Source organism: Pollachius pollachius (assembly GCF_949987615.1).
Source record: "Pollachius pollachius genome assembly, chromosome: 3".
NCBI lineage: Eukaryota > Metazoa > Chordata > Actinopteri > Gadiformes > Gadidae > Pollachius > Pollachius pollachius.
Window position 1 is genome coordinate 50504109 of NC_136936.1, and position 13270 is coordinate 50517378.

At 51.0% G+C, this 13270-nt stretch overlaps 1 protein-coding gene across 1 annotated transcript in view; it reads right to left on the bottom strand.

The window, feature by feature from the left end:
• LOC307073426 (ATP-binding cassette subfamily C member 4-like) overlaps positions 1-13270 on the bottom strand; it is a 51289-nt gene that overhangs the window by 11109 nt on the left and 26910 nt on the right. Inside the window, exons 20-24 of the mRNA XM_079733245.1 lie at positions 5979-6129; positions 4374-4493; positions 3804-3914; positions 3198-3298; positions 2094-2285 (exon numbers count right to left, since the gene is read on the bottom strand). Of these exons, the coding sequence (XP_079589371.1) occupies positions 2094-2285; positions 3198-3298; positions 3804-3914; positions 4374-4493; positions 5979-6129 (675 nt within the window). The remainder of the gene's footprint in view (positions 1-2093; positions 2286-3197; positions 3299-3803; positions 3915-4373; positions 4494-5978; positions 6130-13270) is intronic.

Here is a 13270-nt window from a genome sequence, read left to right on the forward strand (position 1 = left end):
TCTGGTCGATGTAGGCTTTTAACGCGCAGTAATAGAGATCAACAGATCACCTTACCCTACAAAGTGGCTTCACTCACAGTGTGAAATTATTCATCGCCACACGGTTGAATCTACTTTTAATCGTGGGGGAATGTAATGTTTTATGTGTGATCGTTACGTGTCACACACAATTAATTGAATATTATTATTTATTTATAATAAAAAAATATATAGATGAATGATTCCCTTCAGCGACTGAATCAGTGCATTACTTTTTTATATCATTATTAACTGTATTGAGAGAGTAGGCTCTCAGACCGGTTATGTGGCTGATGGTTTCACAGATTCTCCTTCTCATGACGAGCTTCTCGAGGCCGAAGGTCTGCTGGCAGACGTTTCTTTGGACCAGCCCAGCTGGGACACACAGCCTGGAACCTTAGTACAAAAACGAGTTCAAATCTACAGCAAGGTTCCTTATCTCTGAAAAAGTAAATAACTTACTACATTCTCCCCAAGCAGAATATGTTCATTGGTTTAATGTACAAAAAAATTAACTCACTAAAACACTCTCTCTCTCTTAATTTCACTCACTCACTCACAGTCATTCACACACACACACACACACACACACACACACACACACACACACACACACACACACACACACACACACACACACACACACACACACACACACACACACAGAAAGGAAGTCTTTCTATTTCCTTGTTCAACAGAATACGTTCCTTGGTTTAATGTACCTGGGAATAAATCCTTTCACTCCTCCCTCTCTATCCTACCAGCCGTTAACGAGCACACGGGAAGAACGACCACATTGTGAGGAATACCATATATGGATCTAAGGTTTGCATGACGGAACCGGATGTTATCGTACGGTACGAATCCGCCGTATCAACAAGGGGAGACATGGATCACCCTCACCTGAGACCGCGGGGGAAGAAAGAAACCCCCGCGCACAACGAGAAAGGTTGATTCTGAAATACAGCGTTCAGACAAAAGACTACAAAAGAGCATCTAAATTTCCATCTAGCCCCGTGTTTCCCTATCTACGCTTTATCCGTTATTACAGTTCACACGCGGATGAGGGGCTTCTGTATCATCCTTCCCTGCTGTGGAAGGTCCAGGCTTTACATTATATAAACACACGTATACGTCTACATATATATATAGTATGGGACTATCTTGTATAGGAGTTCTCGGGGTGTGAGTGGATCACAGGGAGCTGTCAGCGGGCACAAAGCCTCCCTAGAGCCCTCGCACTGGAGCAGGGGAGAATCCTCCCATGGGCTGTCGCAGGGGCCTCTCCACTTATCAACCCACCCATTGTGAAATCAGCCGCCCTGGCCAACCGTGGCCATGCAAAATACACCCCCTGCATTAAACACAGCCTCAATCATCCTCTGCCATCTCCCTCGCCCTGCCTGCCTGCCTGCCTCCCCTCTCTCTCTCTCTCTCTCTCTTCCATCCCCCCTTCACACCCTCTCCTCTCCCTCTCTCTCTCTCTCTCTCTCTCTCTCCGCTTCACTCTCTCTCTTCCCTCCCCCTGCCTGCATCCCTCTCTCTCAGTCTCTCTCCCTCCCTCCCTCCTCCCTTCCTTCCCTTCCCGCTCACAGCCACTCCTCTCTCCCTCACTTTCTCCCTTCCTTCCCTCCTCCCTTACAGTCTCTCCTATCTCTCTCTCCCTCCCCCTCCACCCTCCCTTCTCTCTCTTTTGTAGTGAATAAACAGTTGTCCCCATCAGGTAAGTCAGAATGCAAATGGGAACAACTGGATTCAGTTGAACAGTCTTAATTACATGATATGTATTCCATGAATCACAAATGCTATAGTCCCGGAGACTCCGCCTGCCACAATGTGCTATCCCTTTAAATAATTGATAAGAAAAATAATGCCACGTAAAAGGAAATGAAAAGAAGGAAAAAAAAATAGGAAAGCTTCACAGCACATGTGCACGCACACACGTACACAAAAACGCGCACACACGCACACACACACACACACACACACACACACACACACAAACAAACAACAAAGTCACAAACAACAACAACAACTACAACAACAGCGTAGGTATACGGCCTGTGGGCCAGCACCTTCTCCCGTGAGCTGATGACCGCGTTGAGGTTCTTCAGCACCAGCGGCTCCTGGCTGCTGTAGGAGAAGTTGACCCGGTCGAACGTGATGGACCCGTTGGCCGGCCAATCGGGCGGAGGCTGGGTGTTGGTCTCCCAGGCGCCCTCGCTCTCCAGCTGTGTGTACTCCACCACCCGCTCCACCGACGTCATCTGACCGCAAGAAATACAAATGCACACAAGATGACAAGGTACAACGTGAGGAAGATGGGCATAAATCAAGGTGGTACCTTTTGTCACATTTGTATGGTGAATTTGTCTGAATGTACATCCAACATTGGTTTCTCCGGTCTCACCTGACCTTCAGGGTTTTATAATTCATATTTCACACATACGGCTGCTTTGGATCTTTATTAACAGGGCGAACAAAATATTAAAATGTCACATTGGTTCAAAAGAGCTCTAGAAAAACCTCACTCACTCAAACACACAGGCTCTCTCTCTCTCTCTCTCTCTCTTTAACCCACTCACACATAAATGCTATCTCTCATTCACACACACATACATGCTCAGTCACTCACACACAAATGCTCTCTCTTTTTTTTTCACTCATTCACTCAGTCATTCACACACTCAAACACACACTCTCCCATTCACCCACTCACTCATTCACAGACACACACTCATTGTGAACCTAGACAGCAGGGTGTGTAATAGAAATGATACACCCCGGCTCTGGGTAAACACGGCCCATTGTGCGCTGCCATTGAACCAGGGGATCATTGTTAACGTCATATCACCACGGCCAGCGGCCCCATTCACACATTCCCCTTCTTTACATATAAGCCTTATCTGGATTAGGATTGCTTCCAAACGCGGGCAGAAGAAAGACGCGGGCGTCGTTACATAAGCACCGCGGGGGAGAGACCAGATTACCCCCCGACGTCACCGGTGGTACAGCGAAGAGAGACCAGCTTACACCCCGACGTCACCGCTGGTACAGCGAGGAGAGACCAGATTACCCCCCGACGTCACCGGTGGTACAGCGAAGAGAGACCAGCTTGCACCCCGACGTCACCGGTGGTACAGCGAGGAGGGACCGTACCATGTTGGGAGGGACCGTACCATGTTCTCCACCTCCGCGCTCTGCCTCACGCCCCACTGGAACATGCCGATGAGGGTCAGGGAATAGGACAGCACCAGGCCCACCGCGCCCGACTCCATGTCTGGGGGAGAGAACCACAGCGCAGCCCTAATCACAGCCGGGAACAACCAGCGCGTCCTCAGGCCCCACGCCGCTCCCCACAGAGACACACAGAGGGGGTTTTAGACTGCACTCATTCCCTCACTCACTCACACATGCTCTCTCTCTCTCTCTCTCTCTCTCTCTCCCTTTCACACACTCATTCGGACACACACGCTCAATCACTCACTCACTCTCGTACACACACGTACACAAACAAATGCTCTCTTTCACACACACACACACACACACACACACACACACACACACACACACACACACACACACGCACACACACACACACACACACAAGGCTGATCGCGCTGGAGGAGACCTAACAACATCGGGGATCGAACCCGGTATATTTAGGGTTGGAGCCGACCACCCCGTCCATCTCACACCGTCCTGACCCCGGCTTCGGAGCGCACGTTCAGGGCCAGACGTCGGGAGCCCTGCTGGGGAGGGGGCGGTACTGCAGGCTACGTTACCGTCCCGGAGGTAGAGGCAGCCGAAGGCGGTGACGGCGATGAAGGTGGAGCAGATCCCGTCCAGACGCACGGCGAACCAGCGCGAGGTGGTCAGGAACAGGAACCAGGCCTCTGGGGGCGACAGAGGGCCGACAGAAGGGGAGTCATGAGGACGAGTGGGTGAGGCCAACACAACACCAGCAGAAGACTCAAGAGTTCTCCTAGACTCTGCATAGCCTCTACCTTAACCCCCCCCCCTTATGCCCTTATTAGTGTGTTGGTCATCCTTAAACCTAAAAATAGTGCTTAGCATCGTAGCATCTTATCCTAGCTATCGATGTTGTCTACGGGGAATGGGTTAACCTAGTGATTGTGAGTGCTTGGCACTTGGTTCTATGAACATCCTTACTGTACCGATATTGTTGTTCCTCTTTCTTCTGACAAATGTACTTGTGAGTCGCTCACAAGTACATTGTGCTTGTCACAAGTACACAATTACATCGTACGCTTTGGATAAAAGCATCTGCTAAATACCCAAAATGTAATAATGATATTATAACAGAGCAGGACCGGGGATGGGGGGGGCCTGACCTGTGTGGAGGTCTTGACACGCGTCAAACATCTCCTGGAAGCGGTCCTGGGCCCTGAAGGCCCGGATGGTGGCCAGGCCCTGGAGCGACGAGGACAGGTGGGAGAAAACCGGGCTCCGAGCTGTAGGGGGAAGAACAACGTGGAGTCAGTCAGTCAGGACAGACCACACCACAACGTGGAGCCAGTCAGTCAGTCAGTCAGTCAGGACAGACCGCACCACAACGTGGAGCCAGTCAGTCAGTCAGTCAGTCAGGACAGACCGCACCACAACGTGGAGTCAGTCAGGACCAGGACAGACAGCACCACAACGTGGAGCCAGTCAGTCAGTCAGTCAGTCAGGACAGACCGCACCACAACGTGGAGGCAGTCAGTCAGTCAGGACAGACAGCACCACAACGTGGAGTCAGTCAGTCAGGACAGACAGCACCACAACTTGGAGTCAGTCAGTCAGTCAGTCAGTCAGGACAGACCGCACCACAATGTGGAGTCAGTCAGTCAGGACAGACAGCACCACAACGTGGAGTAAGTCAGTCCGTCAGTCAGGACAGACAGCACCACAACGTGGAGTAAGTCAGTCCGTCAGTCAGGACGGACAGCACCACAACGTGGAGTCAGTCAGTCAGGACAGACAGCACCACAACGTGGAGTAAGTCAGTCAGTCAGTCAGGACAGACAGCACCACAACGTGGAGTCAGTCAGTCAGTCAGGACGGTCCTTGAGCACAACGCACGGTGAGCGCACAACAAGGCGTTCTGTACGTGTTCGATCCTTGACCGTAGGCTTTGGGGAGTCCTCGACTAAATATATCAAATGTACATGTATTGGGTGTATATCCTTGCATAAAGCCCTCATCCCATCTAAAAAAATATATATATATATGTATATATATATATATATATATATATCTTTCTATATATCGTTATTTCTATATACATATTTCAATATCTCTATATCTATATCTATACCGTTTTTTATATGTCAATATATAGAGATAGAGATATAAAACATAATTCATTCCGAAAGGCCATCTCCTACAGTTTCTCGCTCCCATTCACGGAGCGCCTGGTGGAAAAGGCTGTCGCACAGAAACACACGGACAGCACTTTAATAAATGATGCATGACACAGACATCTGAAATGCCAGGACGCCTCACAAGTCTTACGGAGGAACAGACTATTATTAAGAGCTGCTTTTGTCAGGCGTTTGTTGGGGGTACAAAACCGAAGACAAAGCCCTGAATGTTCCCTGGGTGCCTTTTAATCAAACTTTTGTTCCTAAAGAAGACAGAACCTGTGCGTTCGGGACCCCGGCCAAGAAAGGGAAAGCCGCGCGGGGCCGGGAAAGGCCTAGTCATGCCCACTTGGCATTTTCCCCCATTGTGTGTGATGTCATGAACTCCGGCATCCTGAGCAAAACTGTGTGTGGGCAGGCGATGGGCCACTACAACCTTTAGCCTTTATGCTAATGACCGGAGCTCTGCTCAATAGCCCATTAGCATTCCCGCCGCCGCGGCTTTGTCCCGCGCGACATAACGGACACGGCCCCAGAAATAAAACGGGCCGAGAGGAAAAAAAACAAGAAAAAACAAAAACATTTAAAACTCACTGGTGGACTCGAGGCGCTTGATGTCCCTGGACGTCCGCAGGAAGTAGCGACGCAGGAACAGGAAGATGATGAACAGAGGCACGACGGGGAGGAGGATCCAGGGGATGGCCACCGCCGCCACCGCGATCACCCCAAGCACCTGGAGCAACACCTGGACGCCGGGCGCCACACAGGGGGAGACGTTAGCGCTAGGGCAGGCTGGGATGGAGGAACCCTCTTGTGTCCCTCATAACTACACTTGCAAACACTGACCGCCTATCGACCACTGCGTGTGTTCAGTCTGTTATCTATGGGATTGTCCTACTGGTGTCTGACGTGTTCTATGTTCCTGTTATGGGCTGTATGTAAATGTGACGTTTGATGTGCCTTTTTCCTGTTGTATGCTATATGTGCTGCAGCACAGGCACCTGCTGGAAATGAAAACCTGCAGCTTTATGCTGTTATAACATTTGTCTGGCCTGTTTTGAATTGTAACTTTGTTACCATTAATACTTTCCTGTATAATACAAATATATTAGAGTGTGTGGGGGGGTTGACCCTCTTTTCGGGGCTAACGCCTAAAGAAAGACATTGTCCTGTGTTGGGGTGGCTAGCGGTAGCACGGAACGACATAGCCTCCATTTTGGGGTGGCTAATGCTAGCGCAGCCAGACACAGGGTCCTGTTTTTGGGTGGGACAGTGTTAATCTTAGCACGGCTACACCACGGTTTCTCTCGGTGTGCTCGTGACTAACTTGTTTTTGTTCGCATGTATCCTTCACACGGAGCGGTGACGGAGGCTACGGGCCAGCGGCGGACTGACTCACCGTGGGAAAGGGAACAAGCCAAACAGCTCTAATTCTCACTTAGTAGCAGGTGAGAATTGACCACTTGGCCACGGTGGTTTCTCAGCTTCTCCCTCCCTCTCCCTCTCCCTCCCTCTGGACCACATCGTGGTGGGAGTCTTGATATCACCTGAGCAGCCAACCACCGCAGCACGATTACTCAGTCGCCCTAATGGCTGCGTGACACCGGCGACCGCTGGCCGGGTGAAATCAGACTCTGAACAGGGCTTGAGGGGAAAGCGTCTGACAGTAGCGACCTCACACCTGCACCATTACCATCACAAAGGAAGGGATCACCTTTTATTTTTAATGGGACGGCCATGTCGTCATTCTGACGTCGTCCTTTACGGTTTTAAATATAACCACATTACGGCATTCAAGTTTTCAACTTTACTTTGTTTATGAAGCGCTTTGACAATCCAACTGGCTTTGTAGTAAATATTCCTACGGATCATTTTACATAAGTGTTACGCACACACGATGGCAGGCTATCGTTGAGGCCTTTATGGGAGTTGTTGTAGTGTGGTAAATCTGTTGTAGTGTGTAGTATGTTAAATCAGTTGTAGTGTGTACTGTGTAGTATGTTAAATCTCTTGTAGTGTGTAGTATGTTAAATATGTTGTAGCATTTTAAATCTGTTGTAGTATGTACTATGTTAAATATGTTGTAGTACATAGTATTCGAAATCAGTAGTATGTTAAATCAGTTGTCGTATGTTAAATCAGTCATAATATGTAGCATGTTAAATCAGTTGTAGTACATAGTATTTGAAATCAGTAGTATGTTAAATCAGTCGTAGTATGTAGTATGTTAAATCAGTAGTATGTTGAATCGTTTGCCACAAAATGGTGAACTGTTCATTTAGTTTGTTTTCGGTTTTCAAGCAAAATAACAAAACGAGCATTCAAAATAAACCGACAACAACAAACTACAGGTACATGCTGCTGCATATTGGATACTGGCTTGATGGAGCCTGAAATGAGAGACAAGCCCTCAGCCTCCTCTCAGGAGGAGGAGGCTAAGAAGGGGAGATTAGGATCACGCGGGTACCTTCAATGGTCCCAACACTAGCCCACAGAGACGGAGATTTAATTTGCCATCGCAATTACGGATGTTATCAAACGCTCAGGCACACATTTAGGCATGATCACTTTCAGTGTGGCGTCTTTCACCGCGAGGAGCCACTCAATTCCGTTTACAGTGCAGATAAGAGGGTATTACGACTCTTAACTGTCGTCACAGAGAGGACCACTGAGCACTGATCCCAGGAATTTCACAGTACATAAGTTTCAATCTTAGCCGGCGACAGCGCCGGACTGCAGAGGGAGATGGAGGCTGTATCAGTCCCTCCTCCTCCGGCGATATCCTCCACCTCCCCCAGTCTACTTTAAATATGCTGCTACTTTTGGGGAATGGACGCGCTCTTATTAGATATACACAACTTCTCCCCCTCGCCTCCTCCTGAGAGGCGGTGGAACGGCGGGGGGGCGGGTTTGGGGGGTCTGGCCGCCATTGCCGGTCGTCTTTTCGATTTTCATTCCTCCGATGGTCTGGTGGGTCTGGTTAAAGCCGGACCTCAGATGGCTGAGGGTATAGCCACGGCCGACGGGTTAGGGGACAGTGCATATCTGATCTGTGTGTGTGTGTGTGTGTGTGTGTGTGTGTGTGTGTGTGTGTGTGCGCGTGTGTGTGTGTGTGTGTGCGTGTGTGTGTGTGTGTGTGTCTGTGTGTGTGTGTGTGTGTGTGCGACAGTATTTGTTTGTGTGCCTGTTTGTATGAGAGTGAGAGAGTGAGGGAGTAAATGAGTGAGCATGTTTGTGAAAATGAGTGTGTGAATGAGTGAGTAGGTGAAAGAGAGAGAGCATGTGTGAGTGAATGTGTGAAAGAGAGAGAGAGAGAGATTGTTTGAGTGAGTGGGTGAGTGAGTGGGTGACTGAGTGAGTGAGTGAGTGAGTGAGTGAGTGAGTGAGTGAGTGAGTGAGTGAGTGAGTGAGTGAGTGAGTGAGTGAGTGAGTGGGTGAGTGGGTGAGTGGGGGAGTGGGGGAGTGGGTGAGTGAGTGGGGGCGGTGTTCTGAGGAGAGAGGGGAGGGGGGGGAGAGGAACAGGAACCATTAGATGTCCCTCCAGGTCTCCCCCCTGCTCCGTCGCCAGCCCCTCTGTTTGATGTGATGCGTTTGCCTGGTCTGCCGCTTATCATGTCAGCATCGGAGGCCACTGTGCCCCCCCCCCCGACACACACACACACACCACACATGGCAGCCCCCCAACCACACTACAAACACACACAGCAGCCCCCGTCACACACAGACACAAACACATACCCCGCAAAAGGCCGGCCCACCCACACTACGCACACTACACACACACACACACGAACCCCCAGCAACACCACACACACAAGGCACCCCCCTAGCCCCACTACACACACACACTACACCCACAATACAGACACACACACACGGCACCCCCTCACACACGCTACGCACACACACACACACACGCACATCCCACACAAGGCCCCGCCCGCCCATACTACACGCAGGCATGACTGCAGCACACACACACACACACACACACACACACACACCATCACCCCGTCACACCAGTCCACCCAGATGAGTCTGATAAGAGGTGACCCCCTCCAACCGCAGACCACCACATCACATCAAGGGGCGCACGTGGAAGAGGAAGCGCGGAAGACGGGGAACAGAGAGGAAGGATCCTTCGGGGAACGGACGACTCCCTGTCGGACATTAAAGTGCTTTCAAAGGCTTTTGTATACAAACAGTTTAATTCAAGAATTACCTCTAATTGCTGTTTAGTGGAGTAAAGAAAGCTTTGGCATGCAGAGGGAGCGCGGCTCTGTCTGAGGACGGGCGTGGTATCCGCTGACCCGGCCTCCGCTTTCTGTTCTCAGCGATACCATCGGCCTCTTTTTTGATGTTCACATAAATGGAGAAAATTGAAGTTAATTGCCATATTTGTGTTGGCCGGAGATAGCCACTGTTGTTGCTGCACGGCGAAAAATAAACACTTCCCTTTTAAATGAAACATCCCCGGGGACACGGCCAATCAGAACGCCCCGTACGACTCCTGTGTACGCCGCCCTTTATTTACTGACATTAGAGAGCGAGAGAGAGAGAGAGAGAGAGAGAGCGAGAGCGAGAGAGTGAGTGAGAGAGAGATACAGAGAGAGAAGAATGTAAGAGAGAGAGAGAGTAAGATAGAGAGAACAAGCAAGAGAGAGAATGAGCGAGAGAGAGAGAAAGAGACAGAATGGGAGAGAGAGACAAAGACTGAGAGACAGAGAAAGAGAGAGAGAAACAGAGAAAGACAGACAGACAGACAGACAGACAGACAGACACAGACAGATAGACGGATGGTAGTTAGAGAACGAGTGAGAGAGGGAGCAAACGGGAGAGAAAAAGAGAGAGAGAGAGAGAGAGAGAGAGAGAGAGAGAGAGAGAGAGAGAGAGAAAGATTGCCTCTGGGAAAAAAGCGCAAACAAAACCGGCCGAATGAAGTGAGGACAGCGTAAAGGACATTCCTTGTCAGGGAAAACCTGAAGCCCTCTTGTCATCGCTGGGATTCTGTCCCTCCACACGTTCTCTTCACAGAGCGCCACAATACGCTGGAGGGGTCAGCGGTACTGAAACAAAACGGGGACAATGGGGCTGACCCGATCCATCGGGATCTGCCATCAGGGCTTTATGCCAGCAATAAATGCCCAGATGCGGAGGCCTTTCTTTGGTGGAGAAATGACTGTGGACACCTCCTTCACATTTTCCCTTTCTGGGCCGTTTTCACTTCATAAAGCTGCAGTCAATGTGTTTTTTGTGTGGGCCGAGGAGGCCTGACACATACTGTGGTGGTCCCGTTCATCGGCTACATTGGTGGCTCAAGTAGTCCCCGGATTAGGCCTTTGTGTGTGGTGAAAAGGTAAAAGAAGTCACTTATTTGGGCTCACTCAAGCTGCTGATTTCCACCCCCCATTTTGGAAATAAGAGAAAGGCTTTGAAATGCATGCAGTCTCTCTCTCTCTCTCTCTCTCCCTCTCCCCCTCTCTCCCTCTCGCTCTCTCTCTCTCTTTCTCTCCCTCTCTCTCTCTCTCTCTCTCTCTCTCTCTCTCATGCCCTCACATAAACCCATGAAATCCTTGTGCCCCCCTGATCCTCTCCTGTTCACCACAACACAGAGCACACAGCTCCCAGGACGGACGCTCAAAACGGCGCCCTCTCCGCCGCCATCGTCCACATCGGGTGACGGGCGGCGAGGGCGAGGGATCACCGCCGCTGTGATGGCCCGACGCAGGGCTCACGGAGGCCAGCCCTGGGCGGCGCTGCATGGGTGAGTCAGGAGAGAGAGGGGCGGGGGTGAGGGGGTGAGGTGTCAGACCACAGCACCAGCAGTGCACACACACTGAACACACGTTGGACGCTGGGGCAGGGCAACGCTCGCAGTCACATGACCGACCGCGGGATGACTGGGGAGCAGCCATGACAACCAGCGTTCACACACACACACACACACACACACACACACACACACACGCCAACACACACACACACACACACACACACACAGACGAGAGTACACACAAGCGCACACACACAAAGACAAGCACACACACAAACACACACACAAAGACAAGCACACACACGCACACACACAAATACAAAAACATAAAGGCAAGCGCACACACAAGCACACAAAACACATTCACAAAGACTAACACACACATGATTTGTGACATGTAAGAGTGGAAAGTAGCTGCATACAAATTTGAGCTAGGTGTACTTTTCCTTTGTGGCTCTGTTTGCCTCGTTCCATAACAGCATGGAGCCAAAGCCAGGCTGTGTTGACTTACAGCTTACCCCGAACAAAACACGAGCAGAACCCCGGACAGCAGGAAGGTCACCCTGATTCATAGCTTTTGATACTGACGTGAGCTTTAAGTACTTTAGCAGAACACTAAATGGACTAGGTCACTTTCACCAAGTATTTGGTCGATTAATAATCTTTAGGCGTGTTCCAGGGGAATCCAATACACTTGTACTAAAGTATGATCTAAAATAATACAATATCATATCATATCATATAACACAATAAAATAAGTAGGTTCCTTCCTGGCTGCAGCAGCGACCAGGTACATAAAAGGTGTGTGGCTCTCCTTTTTCTGTGTCCCCATTGTGATTTTCCACTCTCTCGCAGGAGGACAAAGGCCTCGGCTCCCCGACAAAACACCGCCCGCACTTTATGCCATATATGTTTTCCCCGCCGTCTCACAGTGTGTGAGCCGGTATGCTGCCCCGGAGCACCTGCATTCTTCCCCCGTGCTGTCACTACTGAGGGCCGTGAAACCCCATCCAGAGCCCAGGCTGACGTCAGCGCCGCTCATCTCCCCACAAAGCCAGGGAGGAGAGGGAGGTGACACGCAGCACAATGCCCCTGCCCTCACCGCAACGCAAACCCCGCCGGTGTTCTCCAACAATACCCGTGTTCCTCGTCCCCCATGTGTGTGTGTGCGTGTGTATCTTTAATAGCACTGTACGTGCACAAACACATGTGCATACACACGTGCGCGCCAACACACACACACACACACACACGCGCGCGCGTTGTCCTCCCGCTCCAGACGACCAGCGGAGGTCCACTGCTGTAATTTACGATGACACAGAGTCAACATGTGTGTCGTTTACAACCTGTAAACACTGACGAGGCGGCGGTGAGCCGCGGTCGGAGCAGAGCCCCGCTCCGGGTGACTGCGGTAATCCTCGTCCGGCCGGACGCTCCCTCGGGCCACCGGCCCCAGCCTGACTGGGGTGGTGTCTCACGGTGACGGGGCCCTTCTGACGGGGCTGCCGGTAGGAGCCCCTCGGGGAGCGTCAGCGATAACGGCCCCCACCCGGTCGGCGGCTTTGACGGGCGGGCCGGGCCGATGACGGCTCCCGGGGGCCTAACCTCACCTATTGTCCCGTCACCCCCTCCGAGGGCCGGCTGTGTGGAAACACGGCCGGCCCAGGGGTCAGGGGTCAAGTCCGGACAAAAGCCCACCGTCGCCAACCCCCGAGGCTTCTTTCTTTTAATTGACATTTGTGTCTTTGTCCCCGCCACCGAACTCCGGAGAAAGCGGAGAACAAGCTTTTCAATACGCTAAACGGCGACTAAATGAGATCAAATAAAAGGCACCGGGGCAGAGGGGAGAGCAGCCGGGCTCTGGGTCGTTTCCAGGGCCAGCCGGCTGGAGGGAATCCCCTTGTTGAGGCGTGTATGGGAGGGGTGGAGGGCTGGAGAGATGTGCTTACTCCACCATAAAGGGCTCGGCTCTTCTGCAAATCCCCACACAGAAGCGGGGCCTCTACCATGGAGACAGATAAACCATTTAGGGCATTGTTTATGAAGTTTCACTCCATTCCGCTCTGACAACCGTTTAAACAATGAGAGTGGGGGTGAAATGTGCGCTCTGCAC